At 41.0% G+C, this 13,652-nt stretch overlaps 1 protein-coding gene across 2 annotated transcripts; it reads right to left on the bottom strand.

Annotated features, from left to right (window-relative positions):
- Window positions 1–7,520: 7,520 nt before the first annotated feature.
- LOC108703195 (uncharacterized protein C7orf26) lies at window positions 7,521–13,327 on the bottom strand. 2 transcript variants are annotated; one of them, XM_018239264.2, is made up of 7 exons: window positions 13,178–13,327; window positions 10,996–11,194; window positions 10,553–10,774; window positions 9,370–9,535; window positions 8,800–9,285; window positions 8,674–8,713; window positions 7,521–7,837 (listed from the first exon to the last, which is right to left on the bottom strand). In XM_018239264.2, exons 2-7 carry the CDS (start codon window positions 11,185–11,187, stop codon window positions 7,591–7,593), a joined length of 1,353 nt encoding a protein of 450 aa, XP_018094753.1. In that variant the 5' UTR covers window positions 11,188–11,194; window positions 13,178–13,327; the 3' UTR covers window positions 7,521–7,590. The 2 variants fall into 2 exon arrangements, with proteins under 2 accessions (XP_018094753.1, XP_018094752.2); XM_018239263.2 differs by having other exon boundaries at window positions 13,174–13,293.
- Between the last annotated feature and the right edge of the window lie 325 nt (window positions 13,328–13,652).

Here is a 13,652-nt window from a genome sequence, read left to right as displayed (position 1 = left end):
TCTTATGAGAATGCATAAGGGCAGTGCATCAGCAAGGGGTACAGATTGGTTTGAGGGTGGTGAAGGGACTTGCAGGACCTTACTGAGCCCCCTCTTCCCTAGGGCAAACCCACAGCGGTGGAGGTCTACCTCCTTATAGTCAGTGTTGGACTGGGATGCCAGGGGCCCACCAGAAAACCTTTGAGCATACATCCTCTCTTCAAACTATTTTTCCTCCTCTCCTTTTCTTTCTTCTGTGTTTTAATAAATTAGTAATGTTTTCCAATAAAATCATGGAAAAACATTACACGATAAATGTGCAACAAGAGAGCACACTAATGATCATTCCAAAAAAGCAAAGGATGAATAATAAAAAGACAAGGTGTTTGCCTTTTTACACTGGAGGGGGAAAAACTGGAAATTCAGCTGTTAAAATTACCACAAGTGGCATTTTTGCCTGGTAACCCCTGCAATTGGCTAACCAAAGTTTTTGTTAGATCTTCCCAGTAGAGCTCCATTTGGGTCTTTCATTAACATGAAGCACAGAAAAAATCCAGATATATATACCCTAGACCAGGGCTGTCCAACTGGCGGCCCCTGACCCCCCCTCCTTTGTGTGCCCCCCCCCACCTACCTGCTGTGTTTGCTTACCATGTATAAGGTTTAAATGGTATCACTACAGAGGTTAACTGTCCCCTATATTGTTCACACTTGTGACACCTTTATTATTTATATCCTAAAGCCCTGTACTGAGTTGTATAACTGTAGGTTTACTGGGTGGAACAGTGGGTCAGAAAGCTGATACATACAAATATTCACAAGGCAAAGCAAAGGGAGAACCAAGTATATGACAATATAGAGTCCATTTATGATCACTAGGCAGACAAGGCCCACAAACGTGGGCAAAATGGCAGTGAGGGGAAGGGGATAGAGTCCTGCAGCGGGTCAGGTACCCGCGGGTTACCCGCAAAAACCTGCAGTACCCTGTGGGTTGCAGGTGGAAGTTTTGGGCGTGGGTATAGACGCGGGTTGGCGGTTCTTCTGGTTTGCAGGTTGGGGTTCGGGTCGCCGGTCTTCCCAATAGCGAGTTTTACTCCTTTTTTTTCTGATCACGCCTACTCCCAATGATGTCACTTCTGGTTTACAATGACAACATTTCCTGTTTTACTCCTTTTTTCCTGATCACGCCACCTCCCAATGATGTCACTTCCGCTTTACAATGACAGCACTTCCTGTTTCTTGATGGTCAGCGGGTCGTGGATCGGGTTGCAGATAAGGTACTTGCGGGTCGGGTAGTGGGTCCAAGCGGGTAATTATGCAGGTTACAGGTCCGGGTTGTGGGTCAGGTTTGGGTTTAACAGGACTCTAGAAGGGGGCCCATGCATTAATCAGCCAGTGGAGGGGACAGTCAAAGAGTCGATACCTAGAGCAGCACCGACCCAAATACATATCTGCCCCTGTGGCTTGCCGTTGTTGTAGCTGGATCTGATACTTTTAGCACACAACAGCCTCCATTTATGAACCCATTTAGAAAATTGGTACTGTCAAAATATAGGTTGATACCACATATTTGTGTATTTTAAACACTCTCTTGTTTTTGGTCTGTTTCGACTAAACTATCTGAGTTCTTCCTCTTTAATAGGTGAATCAAAACAGTTTATTTGCACCTAGTATTGCTGTTGAAACCACACTCTTTCTGTCCCATTCTGTTTCCCGGTTCCGATTCTTAAACAATGTAGCCAAAGTCAGTTCTGTTAATTGACCTGCTTCTGCTACATCATTTTAGGAGTCAGAATCAGAAGTGCAGAGCCACTAGCTTCAAAAGCAATTACGAATACAAACAAAATTAAAACATTAAAACCACAGAATTTTTTTAAATTACTTCATATCTGACAATAACTTATAATCTGACTGTATTTCATTACGAGAAAAACAGTTTTGGGTGGAGTTCCCCTTTAATACTCACTGAAAAAAATGAAGGCACTTTAGGCTCTGTAATTAAGTATGAATATCTCTGTTAGTGCAATGCTACATGGAGCTAGAGACCAGCAATTACATCACAAAACACAAGTTATTAATCCAAGAGGAAGCATTGTTGTGGCTCCTGTTAATTTGTAGTGATACATAGTCAGGACATATTTTCCTCTTACTCATCAATGTTCTAGTTATACGGGAAAGCCAACATGTGACTGGGTTCCACTGCACAGCTGTATTGGGTCACAGCCAAATGACACTTAGCAGGCAGAGTAGTCAATTCTATAAATACGTCACTATAGGTTCTGATGCAGAGAAATGTGTTTTTATTCTTATTGTTGTTGTTATATGTTTGGGTAAATATTCCAGTTCCAGACCAAGGTGATTTGGCACCTGAGATACAGCGGGTTATTCACATCTGCCCCACATTTTATTATAACACCCAGCCCCAATAGCCTCCCTTTTCACATATGAAGGGCCTTGTTATTATAGAGAAGTCCACTATGGGGGAGGGGGGCAGATGGTACTGCAATCAGGGCCCCAAAAGACAGGAAGGTCCAATTTGTGGGTTGGAAGGGAGTTTATGTGGGAGTGGGTAGATCATGGATGGCAGTTAGGGTTGCCACCTGGCTGGTATTTTAGGGTGGCAGCCCTAATGGTAGTGTAATGGGACATGAGGCATGGCCATGCACACTTGGGGTATATTATTTTCAATGGGGTCCCATTCTACTTGCTGGCGGTGGCCCTGGTAAGTACAAGTCATTCTTAGGTGAATGGTATGCTCTAATTTGCAACCTCTTCATAGTCAAGCCCACTTTGGCCAGGGACCGTCTTAGCTCATGCTATGGTACAGGTATAAGATTTCACTTCATAGTTTCAAGAATATATAGGACAACAAATGCACATTTACCCAAAATCTCACACAAACTAACCATTAAAGGGGTTCAAACAATTTTTTTGTTTTTCTAATATCAAAATGTAAAGTTTCATTGTTCGCCCTCTAAGGCCGCTTGGGGGGGTCGCAGACTTTTTAACTGTTCTAAATTTATATATTTAGTTGATATGTTTGTTATCTTTGTCCCTGCTGAGTAGAATCCCTGAGTTTCATTAAAGGAACAGCGACACCAAAAAAATAGAAACTTTTTAAAGTAATTTAAATATGATGTAAAGTTGATGTGTTTGTGTTAGAAAGGCTCCTATAGTTAATATAAACAAACTGCTGTGTAGCCATGGGGGCAGCAATTCAAGCACAGGATACACAGTAGATAACAGATAAGTACTACTATAGTTTATATAAACAAACTGCTGTGTAGCCATGGGGGCAGCCATTCAAGCACAGGATACACAGTAGATAACAGATAAGTACTACTATAGTTTACATAAATAAGCTGCTGTGTAGCCATGGGGCAGCCATTCAAACACAGGATACACAGTAGATAACAGATAAGTACTACTATAGTTTATATAAACAAGCTGCTGTGTAGCCATGGGGCAGCCATTCAAACACAGGATACACTGTAGATAACAGATAAGTACTACTATAGTTTATATAAACAAGCTGCTGTGTAGCCATGGGGGCAGCCATTCAAGCACAGGATACACAGTAGATAACAGATAAGTACTACTATAGTTTATATAAACAAGCTGCTGTGTAGCCATGGAGCAGCCATTCAAGCACAGGATACACAGTAGATAACAGATAAGTACTACTATAGTTTATATAAACAAGCTGCTGTGTAGCCATGGGGGCAGCCATTCAAGCGCAGGATACACAGTAGATAACAGATAAGTACTACTATAGTTTATATAAACAAGCTGCTGTGTAGCCATGGGGGCAGCCATTCAAGTGAAAAAATGAGAATGTCTGCCCCCATGGCTACACAGCAGCTTGTTTATATAAACTATAGTAGTGTTTCTGAAGCAAACACATCAGGTTTTGAGTACAGGTAAACAATATATTATATTTTAATTACTTTAAAACAATGGACTTCTTTGGTGTTTCAATGTAGCAAATTGTAACAGAATCTGCTCCTGGATCACTAAACTGACAGATTTAAACACTAGATACACAAACATAAAACTTGAAACTAAAATCCAAACCCTTAAAATCAGGTGATTTAAGGTTAGGATTAAGGGGATTTTTTTTTTTAGTTTTCTTCTCCCCCTTTCTGTTCCCTAGTTTGTGTAAATCAGAATTGTTAGGACTCTGCCAAATCCTTCCTGAAAGATGCAGTGTTCTGCTGAATCCTGAAAATATGGATTCAGTCCCTAGCAAATAGTAGCCCACACTAATGTCATCCAAGGCTGATAACATACAGGATATATTTTCCACAGGTTTTCAGCCATAAAATGCCAGTACCAGCTTTTGCATTTTCCATTCAAGTGAATGGAAGGCCCCTTGCTCCATAGCCCTAAGTAAAAAAAAAAATGAAACACAAGAATGCGGATATGTAAGTAAATTAAGTTTTATTAGAAAATATGTTATTTTACACAAATATACAGCTTTAACACTAGAGTGTTCATGGCTTATGTGAACAACCCTATGTCCTTAAAGGATTTTCATCTTAAAGGGAAACTAGTGCGAAAAACGAAAATTTTATATAAGCTTCCTCATACTGAAGTAAGAAACTTTCTAAATACAATTAACTAAAAATTCTAAATTGTTTCTGAAATAATCAAGTTTATAATACACAAAAGCCATGAATATCTTGTTAATTATATCCTTATAAACGGTGAGTTCTGATGTCATCAGTTATAAACGGTGAGTTCTGATGTCATTTCTGTCACATGACTCACTGAAATTTGTGTATTATAATAAATAAAGTACCCCAGTTGTAAAATATGAGGATATTAGAAGTTACCTCGGAGTTCCATGACCTGTATAAAAACACTCGCCCTTCGGCCTCGTGTTTTTATATGGTCATGGTATATTTTACAATAGGGGGTACTTTATTCACTATATATTCACTATCCCTTTCTCAGCATCTGTTTCTCTTCAGTCTCTCTTCATGCAGCAGTTGGTTGTCAGATGAATGATCCAATATATCTTATAGGGGGGCTTCCTTTCCTAGCAGAAGCTCGTTTAAATAACTGATTCCAGTACAAACAAAATCTAACAAAGTAACTGCCTTTTGCACAAATCCTGCATGTAGAGAGACATGATGTCTGGTGATTTTAATAAAGTGAGCTCCCCATAAGGTATATTGGATCATTCTCCGGACACCCAACTCCTGAATCAAGACAGAATGAGGAAAAATGAAGATAAATTTGATTATTTCAGAAACGGTACAGAATATTTAATTGATTGTATTTAGAAAGTTTCTTATTTTAGTATGATGAAGCTTATATTAACTTTTCATTTTCGCAATGGTTCCCCTTTAACAAATGAAAAGGCTCCATATGTTTGTATTACAAAAACTCTGCAGCATTTATCCACAGCATATCCATACTTAAAAAATGATCGTCTCGGGTACTTGTCATGAATAAGTATTATCTAGAGGTATTGGTACACCAGGTGCTATGAGTGCCATGTTTTTAAGCAGAAGAAAATATAGCACCAACATGCCTACACATTGTATCTGCTGTGTTTCCAGCCTAATATTACATAACGATAGTCAATAAGGGAGTGATTCCAAATGGTTTGTTGCCACTTTCAGGCTGCTTATAACATGATGCAAATTATCTCAATACTAATGACTCACATATCATTTGTTCTGCATGCATTCACTTGTCTCCAAAACTTGTACATCTGAGTGTGCCCTGAAAAACAATGAAAAAACAATGGCTCTGCAAATAAATCATTGGGGTATCTTGTTTGCACCACACATACATCTGCAGCCAGATCAGCCAGTACACTGACACTGAAAATAAAAACTGCTGAGAAAAAAAAGAAGTTGTTCACTATAAATAATTGGTATATGTCAAGGAAAATAATTTTTATTTCTGGTGTTGCCGGGCTTTTAATATGCTCCCTTAAAATAAAAAGATATCCATTTTTCTATATCTACTAGAGGTTACAGGTATCCAGCGGCGCTGCATTTAACAATGCATTCGAAACCGCAAAATAACATTTAAAGGAGCAGTAACAGCAAAAAATGTAACTGTTCAAAAGGAATGCACTGGTAAAACTGGCGTGTTTGCTTCAGTTTATATAAAAAAGCTGCTGTGTAGCCATGGGGGCAGCCATTCAAATCTGCAAAAGGAGAAAAGTCACAGGATACACAACAGATAACACATAAGTTCTGTAGTATACAGTGGGATTCTTCACAGCTTATCTGTTATCTACTGTGTATCCTGTGCTTGAATGGCTGCCCCCATGGCTACACAGCAGCTTGTTTGTATAAACTATAGTATTACTTATCTGTTATCTACTGTGTATCCTGTGCTTGAATGGCTGCCCCCATGGCTACACAGCAGCTTGTTTATATAAACTATAGTAGTACTTATCTGTTATCTACTGTGTATCCTGTGCTTGAATGGCTGCCCCCTTGGCTACACAGCAGCTTGTTTATATTAATTATAATTGTGTTTCTGAAGCAAACACAGCAGTTTTACCAGTGCAGGGCAACACTACATTATATTATCATTCCTTTTAAACACTTTCATTTTTTGATGTTACTGTTCCTTTAAAGGGTCACTATACACCTACACTTTTACTATCCCTATGGTTTTGTGTAACAAACAATAAAAGCTCAAAAATATTTATTCGTCTTTTGATTTACTTCCCCTAACTCCAATAAAAGTGTTTTTAGCTGACACCTCCTATTGTGTTATAATCCCAAACAGAAAAAAGGGGTCACCTAGTAGTTTAGGGGCTTGACATTATTTTATGGAGCCATGTCCAATCAGTTCCAGCAATAATAAGCACCCTCCATAGCAGACTCCAGGCAACACCTTGAGGCAGATTTATAAAGGGTTGAATTTAGAATTCATGGGAGTTTTTTTTTAACTCGAATAAATTCGATTTTACTTTACATTCGATTTGGGGGGTTATTTATTAAAAAAAAAACGAATATCTAAAACTCGGACAAATTTTACCGACCAAAAAACTCGAATCGAATTCCACCAAACTCCAAAAAAACCTTCAATGTCAGGAAGGCTACTAACATCTTCAAATTGGTCACTGGATCTCTCCTATTGACTTATATATGAATTTGGCAGGTTTTAGGTGGCGAAAAGTCGAATTCATAAAGGGCCAGAGTTTGATAAATCTCGAAAATCTAATTTGAATTAAAAAAAATCTTATTGAGTTTGGATAATTCACTATTCAAAGTTGACAAAAAATAGAAAAGTAAAATTTTCAATTCGATCCTTAATAAATCTGCCTTATGTCGAACTATAGGACAGCTGAGGGGCTGCAGGTGACTTAACCCTGTATTAGATACAATGGGAAGGGAATAGGTGATGCTAACCCTTAATCTTTTTTTGTACTAACCACAGCTATCTATACAACCATAGATTTGCCTGACTTTGGTCTGCTCTTTTGCAGTTGAAAGTGGTCCCTGTAAGCACCAAGGTCATGAAGATCAGATGTTTTACAGGCACTAAAGTCCATTGAAGTAGCCAGATGGCTTTCTGCATGGCATCTTTATTAGCAGTGCAAAGGTAAAAGTCTTATTCTGTTGCAGTTCTGGTAACTCAGCGCATAGGCCTGAACGGAAAGGCCATCCCTGGAATGAAAGTCTGCACAGGGTGCCCAGGAATGGCCGGGATAGCGGGCACCACAGGATGTGTAGGAAGTGGAGTATGAGCGGGTAGAGCTGGATGAGCGGGCAGAGAGGGATAGCCCAGGGGTGGAGTATGAATGTGGGGGTAATAGCCTGGGGTTAGAGACGGGTGAGCTGGCTGAGGCTGAACAGGACCAGAGATCACCAACTGCATAAGGCTGGAAGCAAAAACAAAACAGAATCACATTAAATTCATCTCTGCAATTCCAATAGACAGACACACAAAGGCTAATGCTAAATATGTATATGCACTACAATCAGAGACACTCCCTCTAAAACAAGTTTAATGTTATAAGGTTTAGGGGCAGATTTATCAAAATGTAGGATTAGAGCTCCCCAAGGCAAAACTCACACAATTCCCATTCATTCCTCTGGGAATAGGAATATTGATGAATAGTGATGTGCGCGTCGGGCGACTAATCTCCCCGAATCTTCTCGTGTGTCTCTGCCCTAAGGTTACTCCCAGATTCTTCAAATGCCCCTGCTGTTTTGTGATTAGCCTCGGTCATTTTTTGGCTCCAGGATTCCCCAAAACACCTTCTACTGGAGATATAGCTTGACATTCACAAAAACTGCATTTATTTCTAGGAGTGTGCCTGCCCCATTTATTTATAGGAGCGTGCCTGCCCCGCCCCCTTTCGTGATGTCACAGGTGGGCGGGTTAGGCGAAGGCCTATGAATAGAAGTGAATTTTTCGACCCGCACATCACTACCAGGCAGCATGACTGAAATCTGCAATGACAGTGACCTTTCAGGTCTCTTTTTGGGTTCTCGACTGGGGTGCACCAGAAGCGGCCAAACACAGCCTCATTCTATGTGAAGGCTCTGCTTTACGATGAAATACAGCGGCAATGCTTTCTATCAAGTTATAGCTGTTATAAGATTACCCAGGGGCTAAAAATTGCAGCATACCGCGGAAATAAACGAATTCCCCCTAATTCTGATTGTGTATCTTTATTATTAACAAGACTATTTTATTTACTCATTCACTCACTTGTTATGGGGGAGTCTAGCGCACAATGTTCGGAGATCATCTAGGGCAGAAAAAATTAATTTTAGAAAATTGTCACATCAGCAGAAATTAAATCAGTGTAATTGTAACATTTTTCAGGACACTCACCTCGGGCACACAGTAAAGCCCCTGTCGCCATGGAAACCTGCAGAGCCTGAGCAAGCCTATCTAGTGCTAATTCCATCTCCTGCTCTGCATTTAATGGGTTAAGCTCATCACACAACTGTCCCAATTCCTCCACCAGAGGCACAAGCTGGTCAAAAGAAAAGAGTCCCAGCCTTCCATAAAGGCTTTTTTCTGTCAGGTGAGTCTGAAGGACCATGAGACCTTGTAACACACTCAGATGCAACTTGGAGTAAAGGCCTTGGCTATCCACGGACAGCTGCCCCCCTGCTGCCTTCTGTTTGCGTGTGTATGCCAGGGGAGCTGTCACACACCACCGTACCAGGCCCATGAGAGGAGAAAAGTCTAAGAAGCCGAGCGGCAGATTGGCAGTAATGGGAGTATTGAGGAAAGTGATCAGTATAAGCCTAGGGTCATCAAAGATCCATGAAACAATCATCTCCAGGAGATTATGAGGGGGCAGAAGCTCCTCTGTGGGAAGGAAGAATTGTGTGTTAATCGATATATTTAGGCAACAGCTCAAACCAGATTAGATGATACAGAGACCGGACTCACCGCTGGACATATCATAGAGAGTAACCACTGCAGTGATGAACTGGCAACAGAAGCGAGGACTGACACTTATGATGTGTTTGAGCGTCTGGACTGAGCCGGGTACCAGGCCACAGTAATCATCCACCAGGGCCTTAGCCAACCGAACACAATATACAGCCGGGGTGCGCTGTCCGCAAGTGAAAGGAAAGGAGGAATTATAGGGGTCGTTCACCTTCCAAACGCTTATTTTCAGTGTATTTACAACTTTTTTCAATTGCTTTCCATCTTTTATTGTTTATCGTTTCCCACAATTGAAGTTTAAAATATAACGTTTGCGTCTCTGGGTTTTCAGTCTGGCAGCTCAGTGATCCAGGAGCATCTGAACTGGTACAATTTGCTACATTTAGTTGATACAATTAGTTGATACATTTCTCAGCAGCATCTGTGGTATATTAGCAACTATTGTATCAATTTTAACAGGGACTCAGCAGGGATAAAGATATGAAATGTATAAACTAAATGTATCAATTTAGAACAGTTAAAGAGTCGGCTAGAGCTGCTTTAGAAGGTGAAAAATTAACTTTACACTTCAATATTAGAAAAACGGTCAGAAATAAAAAGTCGTTGGAAAGAGTCTTTATCTTTGTTTCTAAAAACAAAAGAACTGAAAATAGAACAAATAGATCACCAGAAATACTTCACAATTACTTACTGTTTTCTACTAATTTTTATCTAAAGCAGCTCTGGGAGGGGGGTCGCCGACCCTGTAAACTGTTCTAAACTGATACATTTAGTTGATACATTTCTTATCTTTGTCCCTGCTGAGCAGAATCTCTGAGTTTCATTACAGGCAGCTGTTAGAATTGATACAATAGTTGCTAATACTCCAGAGATGCTGCTGAGAAATGGATCAAATCAATGTTGCAAAATTGTAACCGTTCAGAGTCTGCACCTGAATTACTGAGCTGCCAGACTGAGACACCACGAACATTTAACTTTAAACAGTAAAAAATAAATAATGGAAAGTAATTGAAAAAATACTTTATTTCTGGAGAACAATCTGAAAACAACTGAACTGAAAAAAGTGTTTGGAAGGTGAACAACCCCTTTAAATAAAAATGTGAAAGATTTTACAAAAACAAGCTTTATGTGACACAGTCAACTATCTCTGCCCCCAAAAAATATATCTATGTTTGGCTCATACCTGCAACCAAGATGCAGCACACTCCAGCACAGGCAGCCTGCACACTGCCACAGACATAGATGTCAGCTTGCCCAGCAGCACCATACGCTGATCATCGGCCTTATTGCCTTGTGGGCTAAAGAGTGAGGAGAAGATGACTTGACGCACAGCCTCCTTGTTCTGTTCTTGGAAGTAGTTGCAGAGGATCTCCAGCAGCTGAAGCTCTTGCAAGGCACTGAATCGCTAAAATCAACAGCAGGCGGAAGTTTAATAACAGGTTTTCCAGCATTTGCCTCACTGGCCCTTATATGCATTACAACAAATCAAATGAAAGTAAATATAAAGAATTCTGCAGGACCCTTGTGAAGCTTGAAAGCAGGGTCCTTGCGAGGTTATAAATATTCTCCAAGCTGCCTAAGATATGAATGAATATATCACAGCAGGCCTCTGCTTGTTCTATTCACCTTAGGGTGAGAGCCCCGATCTTTTGGAACCTGAAAGATGAATTCCTCAAACAGCTCTATAGGACCCTTCTCTACCAGAGGCACAGGGGCATTCTGAAGCTGGCTGCTAAAGTAGATATCCAGGTGGTAGAGCACCTCCTTGGCAGCACTGAGCACGTCCCGGCGCAGAAGAGAATGCCGGATATCGCTCATGGTGTCCCTGGCAAGACAAACAATAACACAGCGTGTTTAATATTTCTTTACAATGATGGGTGTATGCCAATGTGTTCACTAAAGAGGAATTTCTGTCCTTTAACCTTAATTAAAAAAATGAGACCCACTCCTGATTATTGCACCTACAACAAAGTAATTTTCTGGCCTCCACTACCACCCCTAGTGTGGCCCTTATATAGTTTGTGTGGCCTTGCATCTATAATGAGCCATTACCTTGTATGGTGCCATGTTAAACAAGGTCAGCAATGCACAGTACCAGGGGTGTAACTACAGTGGAAGCAGACCCTGTGGCTGCAGGGGGGCCCAGGAGGTATAGGGGCCCCAATAAGGCCTTCCAAACACTTTTTTCAATTCAGTTATTTTTAGATTGTTCCCCAGTAATAAAGACTTTTTTCAATTACTTTTCATTATTTCTTTTTTACATTTTTTCCAAAATCTAAGTTTAAAGTTGAATGTCTCTGGTGGTGGAGTCTGGCAGCTCAGTAATTCAGTTGCAGACTCTAAACTGTTACAATTTTGCAACATTCAGTTGATACATTTCTGAGCAGCATCTCTGGAGTATTAGCAACTATTGTATATCAATTCTAACAGCTGCCTGTAATGAAACCCAGAGATTCTGCTCAGCAGGGACAACGACAAGAAATGCATCAACTAAATGTATCAATTTAGAACAGTTTACAGGGTCGGCGACCCCCCCTCCCAGAGCTGCTTTAAAAAGTGAAAAATGACACAATATTCAATATTAGAAAAACCGTCACACATAGAAAATAGAAAGTCATTGGAAAAAGTCTTTATTTCTGGTGATCTATCTGAAACCAACTAGTTGTTTGAAGGTGAACAACCCCTTTAAATTATTAGCAATTTCAACATATATTGGTATAAAACAGGACAACCTCTGGTTATGTTGGGGGCCCTAAAATTAATTTGCTGTGGGGCCCAGTAACATCTAGTTATGCCATTGCACAATGCTATAATACAGCGCCGATCCCCAACCTTTTTTAGGCCGGGGACCGGTGAAGAGCCAAATTTTTTTTACAAGGACCGGGGGGCGGTCGGCGTCCAATTCGGCACACTGCATTAATTGTTCGCTAGGCTCAGCGACCCAGTTCAAGGGATTATAGCATAGTCATGATGAGCCAAATGGTGGATGGTTGGGAAGGGCTGGACTGGCAATCTGTGGGTTCTGGAAAATGCCAGAGGGTCTGTGCCAAGATGCCATAGACAGTCAATATATAGTGGGCTGGTGGGGGATGATTAGGCCTCTGTGTAGCTGAAATGCCAGGCCCTATTATGAATGTCAGTGCAGACCTGCATGCAGTGTCAGACTGGGATGCCAGGGACCCACCAGAAAACCTTAGACCGTGTGCCCTATAAACTATTATTCCTCCTCCCTTAACCTCTTTATTCTCTTAGTCTCTTTCATCTACATACTATACTCCATTGTTCCATTATTAAGCATTTTTCCCCCATAAAGAAATAGGGAATAACCATGAAACAGGCTAAATGTTTAGAAGCAAGAGACCCACTGACACCTGGTGTTTTCCTGGTATCCCAGAGAGCCAGTCTAACCCTGGCTGCAGTAGGTGGGGGGCAACAGTAATTCTTTCGCAGAGATCTTGAGTTCGATTCCAGCCAGGGCACAGTCTAACCAGAACTGTTTCATTTGTGCAGTTTTCCCCCAACTTGTATTTGTAGCAGATGTCAATTCTCCTGCAACATCTGCTGATTCGGTTGGAGTCTGCCATAGCTTCATGAGTCAGAACCAACAGTACAGTATATTTTATTACAGGGGATGGTGCAGCTCAGCTGATCACAGTGACCTACATAGTAACTTGGCTCAGTGGAAGCATCATGTCAGCAATAAGGATGACTGAATAACACTGACACCGTACAATGTGGGGAAGGAGACTGAAACGCAGTACAGATCGGGTAATTTATGTGTTCACATCGCGAGGGAACCGATACCTACACGCTTTCCTCCTGCGCAGGACCCCTAACAGCTCAGCTTCCGATCCAATCCGCCGCTCGCTTTCTATCGGGAGCTCATTTGTGCTGCAACGTGCAGGAACCGGAAGTGGCTCCTCCACCGACATCACTTCCTGTAGGTGGCAGTGTCTGGTGTGGAGTGTCAGGCAGACTGTACGACAATCACCTGTGTTGTGTGTTTCATATAAGAAAGGTGTTCTGTGATGTATAATAAAAGCAAATGTCTTTCTAAGCATATTCCCAACATACATTCATTACACCTGGGTTCAGATAGAGATCCCTGCGTTGCTGATGTGATGCTGATTAGAATTACACGTTCCATTATGTAACATTGAGTTGTCAGGTAGATTTCCCTTTTTTTGGGTGACAGTGATGTGAATAAAGGAAATCCAGAATTAGGCAGTAGGTGGCTTGAAGTCAATGGTGCCCCTTCTTGCCAAGGCTCCCAATGAATCCTT

This window comes from Xenopus laevis, chromosome 9_10S, assembly GCF_017654675.1.
Source record: "Xenopus laevis strain J_2021 chromosome 9_10S, Xenopus_laevis_v10.1, whole genome shotgun sequence".
NCBI classification, from domain to species: domain Eukaryota; kingdom Metazoa; phylum Chordata; class Amphibia; order Anura; family Pipidae; genus Xenopus; species Xenopus laevis.
Note: the sequence above shows the minus strand (reverse complement) of the source record. Positions and strands in the feature narration are given on the sequence as shown.